The 16,016-nt window shown below is 43.2% G+C and overlaps 1 protein-coding gene across 3 annotated transcripts in view; it reads right to left on the bottom strand.

Annotated features, from left to right (window-relative positions):
• Positions 1-16,016, bottom strand: part of dmgdh (dimethylglycine dehydrogenase) — a 184,340-nt gene that overhangs the window by 24,033 nt on the left and 144,291 nt on the right. For all 3 annotated transcript variants that reach the window (XM_048592254.1, XM_048592262.1, XM_048592268.1), the window contains exons 10-12: positions 12,223-12,376; positions 4,071-4,236; positions 969-1,099 (exon numbers count right to left, since the gene is read on the bottom strand). In XM_048592254.1, the coding sequence (XP_048448211.1) occupies positions 969-1,099; positions 4,071-4,236; positions 12,223-12,376 (451 nt within the window). The remainder of the gene's footprint in view (positions 1-968; positions 1,100-4,070; positions 4,237-12,222; positions 12,377-16,016) is intronic.

A 16,016-nucleotide genomic window follows, 5' to 3' on the forward strand; every position in this document is an offset into this window, starting at 1 on the left:
TTAAAGTAATAATAAATAAGTAAATGTGCAAAAGGCTTGTTTCAATCAAGGCATTGCATACCACCATTTTGGCATTTATGAATCTGGTTGGCACTGCACTTCAACTCATAGTGAGTGTATCATTACTTGTGGAGTGGAGGCAAAAGGATTGATAAGCATTCACCGCATGGTATGAGTTCATGTCCTGGGGTAGCATTTCAATCACTGAGCCAACCAATACTGAGTGTTCAAGATGTTCAACAAATAATTTACAATTAGTTCCACTAATGTCCTTATGGGTAACTTCGGTAATAAGAGAAAAACAGGCAAAACTGGATTCACCTTCATTAAACATCCCTCCCAATTTCCATCTCCATTAACCTCAACGGAGATAAAAATGGAAAACGATACAAAACAGACAGCCAAACCAATATTGCCTGTGTTCCACTAACACCAATGGAGAATTATTCCACTCTGGGAAAGGAACTTGATGACCTGATGTAGTCTGTAGAGACTTGAGTCCCAGATTAGTGTGAGTGCTTCTTTAGAATGGCCAATCAGCTTGAGCAGATTGGGATAGAGAATAAATGAGAGCCTTGCCAGCGACACCCAATTCTGAGACTGGGTAATGGTTACAAACAAGATCAGAATGGACAGTGTTCTGGTGACCAAGTGAAAAGATAACTGCCTGACCCTAGTTAGAAGACATAAGCCTCAACCCAGTGTATTGCTGAGCCGATGGCATCTCCAGTTAGTCTTGTCCACTTCCTTTCTTGGTACTGGACAGGGGTTTTAAGAATGGAAGATGCAAGGTCTTAAAAACTTCATCTAGTTTTAAAAATTTGCACAATCAATTCTCTTCATTTATTAAACATCTTACAAAATGAACAGAAAATGTGTTTGCACTGTATTGACCCAATGAAGAAAATGCAAATATAATGAATAAATTCATGTCAGCAGTTTCACTCTTAAAAAAAATCCATGCCCACCTTAGGTCATGGAGCTCTGACCCCGATCCTGTCACCAGCAGGAACTCCTCCTCTGACAAGTGGCTGATTGTTACCTCAGCATACACTCGCCCTCTTGGTGTAATCATATGACTGATGTTTATAGAGCCCATCTGTGGGAAAGGAGGGGGCGAATAAAGAGGGGTCACACACTGCAATTGTCACAATGAATCATCTGCATTTTCTTGGAACTTTATCCCTTTAACTATATTTAAAAGAACCAGTCTACATCTTTTCATATTTTTAGCTTTTCCACCAAATCTGGGGGAATGATCACCAAAGACAAACTGAGGAAATGCGGTATCCAAGGTGCAACAATGAGCTGATGCCAGATCTTAGGTCAGACAGCACAGATATATTTGTGGTTATCAAAAAAATACTGCTGGAGACTGAAGCTGGATATTGTCAGCTTTCAATGATGGCATGACATACTGATGACAAACAGAAAGAGAGCATGGATTGCAGCCTTGATTCCCAGCTCAATGGCTGGGTACTGGAGGAGAAGCCATTAAGGGAGATAAGGCTCACTGCAGTGGGAATGTAACCACATGAGGCACAGTCTCAGTGGTTGCAGAGGAAAAGGGCACATGTGACTACATCCAATGTGCTGGAGAAGTTCAGATGCTTGCAACAAGGAATTCGTAAGGTAAATGATAAATTGGCGTTTGTTGCAAAGGAATTGGAATTAATAAAAAGTCTTGTTAAAATTGCACAGGGTGTTGGTGACACACTTCTAACATGCCATATGGAGATTTAGTCTGGATGTACTTGTATTGAGAATAATACAACAAAGGTTCATCAAATTGGTCCCTAGGATGATAGGGTTGTCCATTGATGGAAAGCTGCGTAAATAGGGTCTATATTCTCTGGAGTGTAAAAGCATGAGAGGCAATCTCATTGCATAGTAGAAGATTCTGAAGGGGCTGAAAGGGGAGATGCTGAGACATTGTTTTTGCTGATCAGGGAATCTAAAATACAGGAGCACAATCTCAGGATAAGGGGCTAACTATTTACGACTGAAATGAGGGGGAATTATTTCACTCAAATGGTTGTTAATTGATGGAATTTACTGCCTCAGGGAGTTGTGAATAATACCATATTTAATATATTTAAGGCAAAGACAGACTTTTAGAGATAACACAGTGTGGAGGTGCAGGAACACAGCAGGCTAGGCAGCATCGAGGAGCAGGAAAGTTGATGTTTCAGGTCGGGAACCTTCTTCAGAAACGGGGACAAGGAAGGAAGTTCAGAAATAAAGAGAGAGAGGGTGAGGGGTGAGGCTGGGAAAAGGTAAGTGGGATGGTGATTGGTGAGTGTAGGTAGGGTGTGGTGGGGATTGATCAGTGAGGTGGGAGGGGTGGATAGGTAGGAGAGAAGATAGACAGGTTTTGTCAGGTTACGGAGGCAGGGATGAGAGGGAGGGTTGGTCATGGGATGAGGCCCGGGTGGGGAGATTTTGAAACCGGTAAAATCCACATTGAGGCCATTGGGCTGTAGGCTCCCAAGGCGGAACATGAGGTGCTGCTCCTCCACTTTCCAGGTGGCGTCACTGTGACACTGGAGGAGGCCCAGGATGGACATGTTGCCCAGGGAGTGGGAGGGGGAGTTGAAATGGTTTGCGACCGGAAGGTGTTGTTGTTTGTCGTGAACAGAACACAGGTGCTGTAGAAAACGGTCTCTAAGCTTCTGCTTGGTCTCACTGATGTAGAGGAGGCCACATCGGGAGCAGCGGATGCAATAGACCACATTGATGGATGTGCAGGTGAACCCTTCTTTAATCTCGAAGGTTTGTTTGGTGCCTTGAATGGAGGTGAGGTGAGGTGGGGCGGGGGGGGGGGGGGGGGGAGGGGCGGGTGTAGCACTTCCTGTGATTGCAAGGAAAGGTGCTGTGGGTGGTGGGGCTGGTGGGGAGTGTGGAGTGGACGAGGGAATCATGGAGAGCGTGGTCCCTATGAAAGGCCGATCGGGGTGGGGACGGAAATATATCTTTGGTTGTGGGGGCAAATTTTAGGTGGTGGAAGTGGCGGAGAATGATGCGTTGGAGATGGGGTGGTATGTGAGGACAAGGGAGATTCTGTCTTTATTCCTGTTGGGGGGAGGGGATGTGAGGGCAGAGGTGCGGGAAACGCAAGAGATGCAGTTGAGGGTATTTTCGACCACCGAAGGGGGGACGCTGCGGTCCTTGAAATTGGAGGACATCTGGGATGTGCTGGAGTGGAATGCCCCATCTTGGGAGCAGAGGCAGCGAAGGCAGAGGAATTGGGAGTAGGGAGTAAGACGGACTTTTGGTCTCTTGTGATCACATATGAAAGAAACGGAGTTGAAACTGAAGGTCATCCATGATCATATTAAATTGCAGAACAAGCTTGCCAGGCCATATACTTTACTCCTGCTTCTATTTATATTCTCGGTTGAAAAAGGATAACGCATCAGGGTTTCAGACACATAGAATGTTGTTAGAGTTTTGACGAAGGGTGTTACAAGATGATGGCCATGAGATGCTTAGTAACAATGCTTTCCAGAATCTTTCAAAGGAAAATGGAGACGGCATTTGAGGGCTTAAGAGTTGAAATTAAATAGCTGTAAATGATTTATCCTGTAATGGAAATCCATTCGTTACCTCCATTATGAAAAATGTAAATGATTTGACAGTCAAATCAGTCAGCACAAAACACATATGCAGATCGTTATCAACTCCTATGTCTATCCAACTGCTCTTCTCTCTCTTCGGGCTCTATCCTATCATTTACTCCCTATCCCATTCCCCTCCCTATTTTCTGCATATAAATCAATGTTTTCTCAGCTACCATCAGTTCTGAGGAGTCACCAGACCCGAAATGTTAACTCTGATTTTCTCTTCACAGATGCTGCCAGATCTGCAGAGCTTTTCCAGAAACTTCTGTTTTTGTTCCTGAGCACAAAACACACAATGTGCTACTACGTAAATACCAAGCTTTCCCTTACCACTAATTCTGTGTTTGTTGTGTTATTACCTCAGGACCTCCTACCTACAACCTCAAAAAGTTGGCATTTTGCAATTTAACCTGTCTTCCACTTTTCCATTTAACACAGACATCCACTTACCTTTGGAACAACATTTGCAATGAGGCGGTCCAGAAGTTTAACGGAGTCCTTTCCCTTCAAACTGAACTTTCCAAAAGGTGTTAGATCAAATACTCCTACTTTTTCCATGACCTGTTTACACTCTCTTCCAACTGGTTCAAACCAGTTTGTGCGATGAAAACTTGGCCTGGCATGGTTGAATAAGTTTGTTAAATCAATCCTTTGTTATGCAAAACAGAAAATCACATTTTGCTTTTATTCATCATGATGCTGTCCTTTGCAGTCACCCTGTAGAAAGGTGTGATTTGAAACTCTTCAATTAAATTGAAGAACCAGAAGTGAGAGAATTGTTTTGATGTAATCCATTATCTGAGAAGTTTCTGGAAGTAGATTCAGTCAAGTTAGCAAGAGGGGGTCTAGGCCTGAAACGTCAGCCTTTCTGCTCCTATGATGCTGCTTGGCCTGCTGTGTTCATCCAGCCCTGCACCTTGTTGTCTAGCAAGAGGGGGTGATGGTTTGCAGTAATAATGTAACCCAAAGGGCCAAGCTAGTTCTCTGGGGACATGGGGTTGAAATCCCACCATGGAAGTTTGAGAGGTGTAAATTCAATTAATAATTCCTCAATATAAAGTTAGTCTCAGCAACTGACAACAGCTGTTGTCACAAATCCATCAAACTTACTTCCCTTCAAGAAAGGAATTGTCCCATTCCTCACATGATCTGGCCTACATGTGACTCCAAATCCATAACACTGTGGCTGACTCTTTTCTGCCCCCTGAGCTAGCTACACAGCTCAAGGACAATTAGATACCATATCCAATGAAAGATTGATTTAAAAAAAAGGGAATTGAATAAAGGTTTGAATTATGGGACCATTGGAAAGAAGCAAGTGAACTGGACTAGTGACTTAAGAGGCCACCAAAGGCATAATATGGTGAATGGCCACAATCTGTGCTGTATAATTTAATAAAGAAAGGAAAGTCACATAATTTTCATTTATGGATCACAATCATCAATATGGACTCACTCTGCTTGGTCTTTGCTAAATTCTTGTTTTTCAATGGAGTTGCTAATGTGCTTATAAGATATTGAAGACAGTAAGTATCAAAGGCTAACATCATTCGACAATAGGTTGTTCAAATACAGCTAAATCAAAAAGGCCTATCTTAACAAGATAAGTAATTTCTTTAAGATCAATGATATGTAAGCGATAGCTGAAAAATCAGTACCACCAAAGGTCTACAGGGGTAGTTTGCACTTCTTATGGCTCCAGGATTATTGGAGGTTTCCAGCTATAAGGCCCATCCTGTAATGGAAATTTATTTGTTACCTCCATGATGAAAAATGTAAATAATTTGAGAATCAATCAGTCAGCACAAAACACATGGTGTGCTACTATGCAAATTTCAAACTTTCCCTCACTAATTCTGTGAAATGGTGGTTGTTTGTGCAATTACCTCAGGACATCTCGCCTAAAACCTGATTTGTGTGCAATTTACACTGCAGGGCCCTTTTCAGGTGCAATCAATTGAGAGTTGGGGCATGATTTTCCTCCATAATCAACATTCATCAAAAGGTAATCACCAATCAGTCAAGAGTGTGTGAACAATGACGGCATCCCAAGTCCCCACATTAAATTTACATGCCAATTATCAGCATTTATGTCCCAACCCATGGCTACAATGAAGATATTAAGGAAAAGTTTTGTTCTGGTCTTGATGCCAAAGGATTTTCTTTGTTTGTCCTTCTGGGGGACTTCAGCACTAGGATTGACTGTAACTCCAGTATCTGCAGTGTAACTGTTTAGCAAAACAAGGTGGGAAAAAAGATTGCAAATGACATCTCCTGCTGACAAAGTATGTTCAATATGGTGTCATTATAATAATAAATTCCCTCGTCTGCCAGGAGGACAAATAATAAAATCACTTAGAGGCATCATAGGTCAAAGCATTGACAGCTCCAGGAAATGTCATTACTCGACTCAAAGGTATCTGCGTCACTCTATCCATGCAGTGAGCTGATCCACGACGAACAGATTATAGACTTGTTCAATCCATGATGATCATTCACCTAATGCCCAAGACATCACGAGACCCAAAAGTCCAACAGGAAGACGATCAAAGCTTTAAAATTTAAGCAGCCTGACCAATGAGAGTATTTGAATTGCAGCTCACAACTAGTCCAGAAAATCTTCACAATATCCATCTCAACTGCAGAACAGTAGGGCATTCTCCAGGCTATCCCCTGCACCCTATGGTAGAACCTTGGGGACAATTAGGGATGGGGTATAAATGCTGGCCCAACCAGCAACATCCACATTCCATGAGTAATACATTGATGAGAGCACTGTAACAAAAGTAAATCAATAAAGCTTCCAGCTCCAATGGAATTCCTGTTGAGGTCATCAATGCCGGTGGACCTTTGCTCACTTCAAGACTCCATGCACTCATTCAATGGATTTGGGAGGAGGACGAACTCCCCTTGAGTATAGGAATGTGACAACTGAAACCACTTTCAAGAAGGGAGATAATCCGAGAAGTCAGGACAATTCCCACATCCACAATAGGGATAATCCTGGCACAAGACTCCTGAATTGCCTACTTGAGGAAATCTCCTCCACAGATACAGTGTTACTTAAGATCTTACAGAAAAATCTCTGTCATGATCTTTGTTAGCAGACATATTCAAGAAAAATGTTAAGAACAACACCAAGAACTTTTAATTGCATCCATCAACTTGACCAAAGCATTTGAGTCAGTAACTCACAAGGCTCTGTGAACAGTACTCCAAAGATTTGGATGTTTAAGAAAGGTAACGCCATCATGCAATTGATGATATGATTGCAATCCGTAAGAGATCTGAAACAGTCATCTTCCAAGTCCAGAGATGGTAGGAACTGCAGATGCTGGAGAATCGGAGATAACAAGGTGTACAGCTAGATGAACACAGCAGGCCAAGCAGCATCAGAGGAGCAGGAAAGCTGACCGGTTTCTGGCCTAGACCCTTCTTCAGAAAGGTCTAGGCCCAAAACGTCAGCTTTCCTGCTCCTCTGATGCTGCTTGACCTGCTGTGTTCATCCAGCTCTACACCTTGTTATCTCATCTTCCAAGTCCAGACTGGTGTTAAGCCCTCATGCTATTTATAATTTACATGTTATTCATCATAAATATTAACTCCCTCTTATAAGAATACTAAAGACCACCTATATGGATACATTTTAACTTCAGTTCCCTCAGTGCCAAAACTAAACTGACTACTACTGTTTGTGGGTGATTGTTGTGTCTTTTTCCACTCTGTACTCTCAATTTTTTCAGTTCTGCAGACAAGAGGCTGAGTCTGCCCTTGGATATTGCAAAAACAAAACTCATTGTAACCCACAACTGTTTAGCCAAAAACTCTACCTTTCACAGTTGTTGAGGGAGCGACTCTGGAATATTCAAGCACTTCCCCTATCTTTGCAGAATTCTCTCTCAAAAGGTCTGTATTGACAAGGAGCTCCAGTGGCAGCAGCAGAATAGCTGAGCCTTCCATAAACCATGGAAATGAGTGTTTGACAACAAAAACTTTCACAAGATAACAAAAGCCTCAGTGTACAGAGCAGCTGTCACCACCACACTCTGATATTGCAGTGAGAGCTGAACTGTGAATCAGCATTACATGAGCGAGCCAGAGAAATACCCCCAGCAATGGTTCCATCACATCCTCTGAATTCAATGGGAGTACCTTCAAAAAAACACTGGTGACCTTATTCAAGCCAACTCCTGAGGCAATCAAGCAAAACTCCTGCAACATCAACTAGGATGAACTGGCCATTGTGTCTACCATATCTCTCCTCATATGACAACAGTGTCACCAATATCACCAATATAGTAAACCTTTGCTATGCCTCCTCTGACGCAAGTATATCCTTCCTTAGGTTGGGTGAACAAAATAGTACAGAGTACTCCAGGTTAGCCTCAACAAAACCCAAAATAATTACAGCAAGTCTTCCTTTGGCTTAACACTCCAATCCCTTTTCGATAAAAGTTCACATGCTATTTGCCTTCCTGACTGATTGCAATACCTGTATGCTAGCCTCCTGGGATTTGCGCATAAGGACATGCGAATTCCTCTGCATACTAATAACAACTTGTCTCTGATCTTTAAAAAAGAAGTGTACTTTTCTAGTCTTCTCACCAATTTCAAATTTCCTCACGTTATAATCCATCTGTCATATTCTTGCTCACACTCTTGTCTTGCCTGTATTCCGTAGTTGGAATGTTCTCCTCATGAAAGTTCTGTTCCAGTCTAGCTTTGTGTTGTCAGCAAGGTTTGGTATGTTAAAGTTTGAACCTTAACTAAAGTAGTTGATATAGATTGTAAGTCACCATGGTTTAAGTATTGATCCTTGCAGCACTCCATTAGTTACAGTCTGTCAACACAAGGATGACCCTTTTACTCCTACTCTATTGTCTGTCTTTTAACGAATCCTCAATCCATACTTTATTGCCTCCTATCCCAAGAGACCTACTCTTGCATAATGACCTGTCATGTAGCACCTTATTGAAAATCCAAATATGCAAAATTCATTGGCAGCTACACACCCAAACAAATATAATAGATTTGTCAAGCACAATTTTTATTTCACAGAACCACATTGACCATGTCTAATACATATTGGGGCATATTATGATTTACTAAGTGCACTGCTGCCCTGTCCTAATTAACAGATTCTAGTATTGTCCCTATTACTCATTTCATCTGTCTTCTGCGTCCCTCCTTCCTTGAACAGCACGATGGCATTTGCTACTTTACAAGCTACAGGGGCTGTTTCACAGTCTCAGGAGTTCTGCAGGATTAATACTGACATATCTGCAACTTTTAAAAACTTTTAGGTTGCAAGTCATCAGGAGCAAGGAATTCACCTCCTGTGCTTATCCCCTGATCAACACAGTCTCTCTTACTTTCTCTCTTCCGTCCTTCCTAAATACAATATCCTTCACCTTCAAGGTTAGCCAGTGTGATGGGGCTGGAATTTAGTTCTGCTGCAAGGACAAAGCTGGCAGTCGTAGATTGGTTGGTTGCTCATTAGTTCCCAACCTGATTTGAAGCCAATAAACGAGGAAGTTAAATGAGGGATATACTCCAGTGCCTGTTTAGTGTCTCCATCGCGTCTGAATTTCACCCCTTCATTTTTTTTCCTCCTCCTCTCTCCTACCTCAGTCTTACGCTTTCTCTCTCCAACCTCAGGATGAAATAAAGTTAGGTCATTCAATAATGACAGATGTATCTACATTCAAATATTGTTGATCACGTTTTCGGGCCAGTTTGTTACATTTTAAATTTTGCGTGGAGGATTGCCAACATAGTCTGTCACTTCAGACTCACGAGCCCCAGACCCCAACTATGAAAACTATTAATGATCATTCTCCAAAAAAAACTCTCCCTCTCTTCTTCTTTCTTTCATTCTGTCTCCTCCTCTTCTGCTTCTCTCTCTCTCTCTCTCTCTGTCCTCCTCAGAGATCACAGTGCGTACATTCCTGCCTTGGAATAAAGCTGTAAACACACAAATGTGAAAACAATGAATTTATAACCTTAAAAGATCAGTGCAAAATGTAATGTTTGAACCTCAGTAAAATTTCATAATCATGGACTGTAGGTATAAGTACAAGGAACAAATGTAAAAACACCATCAAGAAGTGGTGCTGTGGTAGTGTCCCTTCCCCTGAGCCAGGAGGCCTGGAGTTCAAAACCTACCTGTTCTAGAGGTGTATAATAACTTCGCTGAACAGATTGATTCAGAAATATCTAAGATTGGGACTTGAGCAAAAGCACAAGTTAATTCTACAGCTAGTGCATTTTTTCACTTTGGTAATGGAGCTGAAGAATGTGTTAGCTGGACACTCATTCTGGGTGTGATTGCCATAAGAATGCTGCAGGTCCTCTTAAGGAGGTCATACACCAGTTTGGTGGTTGGCTTGTCAAAATGCGCTCTGCTAATAGCGACTTAACTGTTTAGGAGAAAACATGGTGTTGAGGTGTGTTTCAAGCATTGCTTAAAGTAATACTCACCAGTTCATGTTATCTTATTGCTAAGGATGTCCAGGATACAGATTCTCTGGGACACTTTGGTAAGATTTCATGAATAGTCATTCAGCATTTATTTCAGAAAATCTTTGAGAGATTCACATAAGAGTAAGTGTAAAGTGAAGCTAATATATTGAACACCTTCAAAAAGTTGCCAAGAGAACAGAACTGCTTGGCATCATGCTAGAGATGTCTCTTGTTTGGAAGACATATGGAAGGAGCATATGAAGCCAGTGCCAACTGCTACAAGAGAAAGGAACAAGCTGGTGCTGCACACAATGCACAGAACCCACCTACAGCTGGTTGGCAACTCTCAGGCTGGCACTGCCACCCTGGGGTCCTGGATCATGAGAAGGACCTGCTGCTGTCCATTTGAGTGCCACTGTTCCCATCAGAAGGGGCATCAATAAAGAAGGCAATCAGCCAGCAGCAGGCTACACAATGAGAGTTGCCAGACTGACTGCCTTACTTCCACCTTCCCCTACCACAAGTATCAGAGCCGCCGAGGTGGGATGAGGCCCTTAAATGGTCATCAGTTGCTCACTTAAGGACCTCAACTGGCTCCAAGGTGGGTGTGTTACGAGATCCCTTACGAGATCACTGGAATAGGGAGACATGTTGGGTTGGGCAAGAAGGCAGTGGTCACCTGTCTTATTCTACAAGACCCCGAAACTCCCCACCGTTCCCACCCAGCAAGTGGGGAGGCGTTAAGTTCACCCCATAGTTTCTGTCGGAAGTTATGAAGAAGAACAGCTAGCTCAAGCATGCTCCCAAATGTGAGTAGGTGCATTGATGAGATGCCACAATACAGTCACATCATTGATCACATTTACTGTTGTTAGCGCCGTAGCAACAAAAAAGGGGTGGTAGTATTCCTGCCTCCCAGCCAGTGATAAGCCGTCCTTCCAAAAGCCTGCTTAAAACATTTTAAAGAAAGCTGACCCTGTCGAACTGTCTAGGGTCAGCACCAGGTCACTGAAATGGAATAAGCAGCCGTGCCCTTTCACACATTTCTGCCAAGAAGGTTCGGCCTACCCAATACTTTTCAAAATTAACGTATACTCTTGTCTCCGCTTTGAAAGCAGAATGGCAGAAATCAGTAACATCTCCTAGTTTATTGTATTCTCAAAAATAAATGAATGCATGTTTGAAATTAATTTACTGTCAAAATTTTCTTTCAGTTTTCTGATTATGTTATTTTTGGGACAATATTAACCTTTTTATTAACATTTGAAAAAGAATTAATGCTGTAACTATTATGTTGTGCATGTGCGTGCTGCTTATAAATTAAGGCTTTATGATATTCAAATGGTTTTCGATATAGAATTTTCAGGGGAATTTTGGGATGTGGGTGTCGCTGGCTGCTCCCCATTCTTAAATGCACTTGAGAACCAGCACCTCTTGAACCACTGTAATCCGTGCTGATTAATTCACTCAAAGTGTTGGCAGGGATGGAGTTCCAGGAATTGATCCAGCTCCAGTGAAGGAGCAGTGATATACAGCAAACTTTATTTTAACCAGCACCTTGTCTCGATAAACTAACAAAAATTATGTACCTCAAATACTGTGATCTACCATGTCCAAGTATTTATGCTGTAATAAAGAGTATCACAGTGATGTGTATACTCCCTGCATTACATTTCTATTACTTACTGAGAGTTATACTGATTTTAGGAGATTCATTGATGCTTTTACATCAACATTTTTGAGGGATGTCTCGAATCTTCACTCTGTCAGGGTTTAATGCGATTAGGGATACCGCTTTATTATCCGGAATATTTGATCAACCAGCACACTCCTGGTTCCCCTAGGTGCCAGTTGATAAAAAGTTTGCTCTATTTCCAAATCAGAATTATGGAGCTTGCAGACGTTGCTATTCCCATACGCCGCTGCCCTTGTTCTTATAGGTGGCAAAAACCTCAGATCTGAACGTGTTTTTGAGGGACCCTTAAGGAGTTCCTTCAGCGCATTTCTGTATGATATACATTGTTGGTACCGAGATGTGTAAAGTTCACATGGAGAAAGCAGTTTTGAAATGGACTAATGGCTTTCTGGTCACATGTGGTTTACAATTTCAGTAGCATTTAGTCACAATGTTCAATTTTACCTGTATTCAGCGTCATCTCCAGGTTTGTAGAACCAGTGTGGCTGCTCCCAGCCAGCATGGAACCCCATGGATCCTTTGGCTTTCAAGGTTTCATAAATTCCACTTACTCTTTCTGTTGGTCTTCCCGCAAACCTCTCTTCTTTGGGATATCCAACTTAAGTGAAGAAAACCAAAGTCAGGGAATTTGTAAATACAACTACCATTCATCCCATTAATGACAATCATTGTTTACCTTTTAGGTTCTAGCAAGAAGGCCATTGACCAGAAATGTTACCAATGATGTCCTGCCTCCATCGATACTGTCTCACCTGCTTAGCGTTTCTAGCATTTTCTAGTTTTTTTTCAAATTTCCAGCATTTGCTCCCTTTGTAACTGACCTCAAATTACACAACCCTCTCTCCCCAATTTGTTGCTTAGTGTCTATTTTCTGCAGTGCATCTTGTAGATAGTACATACTGCTGCTACTGAGCATCGGTGGTGGAGGGAATGAATGCTTTTGGGTGTAGTGCCAGTCAAGCGGGCTGCTTTGGCCTGGACATTGTCAAATTCTTGAATGTTGTTGGGGCTGCATTCATCCAGGCAAGTGGAGAGTATTCCATCACACTCCTGACTTGTACATTGTAGATGGTGGGCATGCTTTGGGGAATCAGGAGGTGAGCTACTTGCCACAGTATTCCTAGCCTCTGACCTGCTCTTGTAGCCATTGTATTTATGTGGCAAGTCCAGTTCAGTTTCTGGTCAATGGTAACCCCCAGGATGCTTATAGTGGGGGATTTAGTGATAGTAACACCGTTGAATGTCAACGGGTGGTGGTTAGATTGTCTCCTATTGGAGATGGTCATTGCCTGGCATGTGTGACACAAATGTTACCTGCCACTTGTTAGATCAAGCCTGTATATTGCCCAGATCTTGTATTTGAATATTGACTGCTTCAGTGTCTGAAGAGTCATGTGTGGTGCCGAACATTGTGCAATCATCGGCGAACATTCCCACTTCCGACCTTATGATGGAGGGAAGGTCATTGATGAAGCAGCTGAAGATGGTTCGGTCTGGGACAGTGCCCTGAGGAACTTCTGCACATATCCTGGAGCTGAGATGACTGATCCCCAACAATTACGGCCATCTTCCTATGTGCCAGGTGTGACTCCAACCTGCAGAGGGTTTGGTCCCAATACCCATTATTTTTCCTTGATGCAACACTCAGTCAAATGTAGGCTTGATGTCAAGGGCTGTCACTCTCACTTCACCTCTGGAATTCAGCTCTTTTGTTCATGTTTGAAGCAAGGCTGTAATGAGGTCAGGAGCTGAGTGGCCCTGGTGGAATCCAAACTAGGTGTCACTGAGCAGGTTGTTGCTGAGCAGGTGCTGCTTGGTAGCACTATTGATGACACCTTCCATCACATTACTGATGATCAAGAATAGACTGATGGAGTGGCAATTAGCTGGATTGGATTTGTTCTTTTTTTTGTTTACAGAATATACCTGGGCAATTTACCACACTGTTGGGAAGATGCCAGTGTTGTAACTGTAGTGGAACAGCTTGGCTAGGTGAGCAGCAAGTTCTGGAGCACACGTCTTCAGTACCATTGCCAGAATGTTATCAGGGCCCATAGCCTTTGCAGTATCCAGTGCCTCCAACCATTCCTTGATTACGGGTGGAGTGAAATGAGTTGGCTGAATACTGGTATCTATTATGCTGGAGACCACTGGAGAAGGCTGAGATGGATCATCCACTTGGCACTTCTGGCTGAAGATTACTGTGAATGCTTCAGTTTTATCTTTTGCATTGATTTCCTGGGCTCTTCCATCATTAAGGATGGGGATATTTATGGAGCTTCCTCCTCCAGTGAGAAGTTAAATTGACCACCACCATTCACAACTGGATGTGGTAGGACTGCAAAGGTTAGGTGTGATCCATTGGTTGTGGGATCGCTTCGATTTATCTCTTGTTGCTTATGCTGTTTCACATGCAAGTAGTCCTGCCTAAGGCACTACCCTGAGGAACTGGAGTTGAGATGATAGACCTACAATAACCACAACCATCTTCCTTGTACCAGGTAGGACTCAAAGCAATGGAGGTTTTGTCTCCAATACCCATTAACTGAGCTAAATGTCGTTAGACTCTTCTATCAGAGTGATCATCATAACAAAACTCAATCTTTTCCTCACATGGAACACTCTTACCATACTAATGTGAGACAATGACAGTCTTCAACAAGAGAGAATCTAACTCCTCCTGCCTGCCAAATTCTCAGGGAGTATACAAACATATGAATTAGTGGGTGTAGGCTATTCAACACCTCAAGTTTGATCCGCCATTTAATAGGATCATGGCTAATCTCTTTGTAAACTCAATCTGCATTCCTGCCTACTCCTTATAAACTATCACCCTGTTCTTAACAAGAATCTATCCACCTCTGCCTTAAAAATATTCAAGGACTACCTTTCACCACTTTTTCAGGAAAAGAATTCTAAAGACTTAGGACCCTCTGAGAGAGTCAAAACATCACCAAATCTGTTTTAAATGGATAACACTGACACCTAGTTGCAGATGCTCCTATAAGAGTTATCATCCTCACCATATCCAAGCCTGTTCAGAATTCTATATATTTCAATTAATTCACCTCTCGCTCTTCTCGACTCCTGTGGATGCAAGCTTAGCCTGCCCAACATTTCCTCATAAGATAAACCACCTATTCCAGGTATTAGGCCAGTTAACCTCACTTGAACTGCCTCCAATACATTTACATTCTTCCTTAAATAACATTGGAAATACTGTGACAACAAGGTGCAGGGCTGGATGAGCACAGCAGGCCAAGCAGCATCATAGGAGCAGAGAGGCTGACGTTTCGGGCCTAGACCCTTCATCAGAAAAGGGGGAGGGGAAGGGGGTTTTGAAATAAATAGGGAGAGAGTGGGAGGCGGATAGAAGAGGGATAGAGGAGAGGATAGGTGGAGAGGAAACAAACAGGTCGAAGAGGCGGGGATGGAGCCAGTAAAGGTGAGTGTAGGTAGGGAGTTAGGAAGGGGATAGGTCAGTCCAGGGAGGATGGACAGGTCAAGGGGGCCGGATGAGGTTGGTCGGTAGGAGATGGAGGTGCGGCTTGAGGTGGGAGGAGGGGATAGGTGGGAGGAAGAACAGTTTAGGGAGGCAGGGACGAGCTGGATTGGTTTTGGGATGCGGTAGGGGGAGGGGAGATTTTGAAACTTGTGAAATCCAGACTCCATTTTCTCCCCCTTGGTCCAGGAACTCCCTACCTATGTCCGTGACACCACTCACGCCCTCCACCTCCTCCAGAACTTCCAATTCCCCGGTCCCCAACACCTCATCTTTACCATGGACGTCCAGTCCCTCTACACCTGCATTCCCCATGCAGATGGCCTTAAGGCCCTCCGCTTCTTCCTGTCCCGCAGGCCCGACCAGTCCCCCTCCACTGATACCCTCATCCGCTTAGCCGAACTCGTCCTCACACTCAACAACTTCTCTTTCAATTCCTCCCACTTCCTACAGACAAAGGGGGTAGCCATGGGTACCCGCATGGGCCCAAGCTACGCCTGCCTCTTTGTAGGTTACGTGGAACAATCCCTCTTCCGTACCTACACCGGCCCTAAACCCCACCTCTTCCTCCGTTACATTGATGACTGTATCGGCGCCGCCTCGTGCTCCCACGAGGAGCTCGAACAGTTCATACACTTCACTAACACCTTCCACCCCAACCTTAAGTTTACCTGGACCATCTCTAACACCTCTCTCCCCTTCCTGGACCTCTCTGTCTCCATATCGGGCAACCACC

The sequence above is a fragment of the Rhincodon typus genome, chromosome 3 (genome assembly GCF_021869965.1).
Source record: "Rhincodon typus isolate 14 chromosome 3, sRhiTyp1.1, whole genome shotgun sequence".
In the NCBI taxonomy this organism is placed as follows: domain Eukaryota; kingdom Metazoa; phylum Chordata; class Chondrichthyes; order Orectolobiformes; family Rhincodontidae; genus Rhincodon; species Rhincodon typus.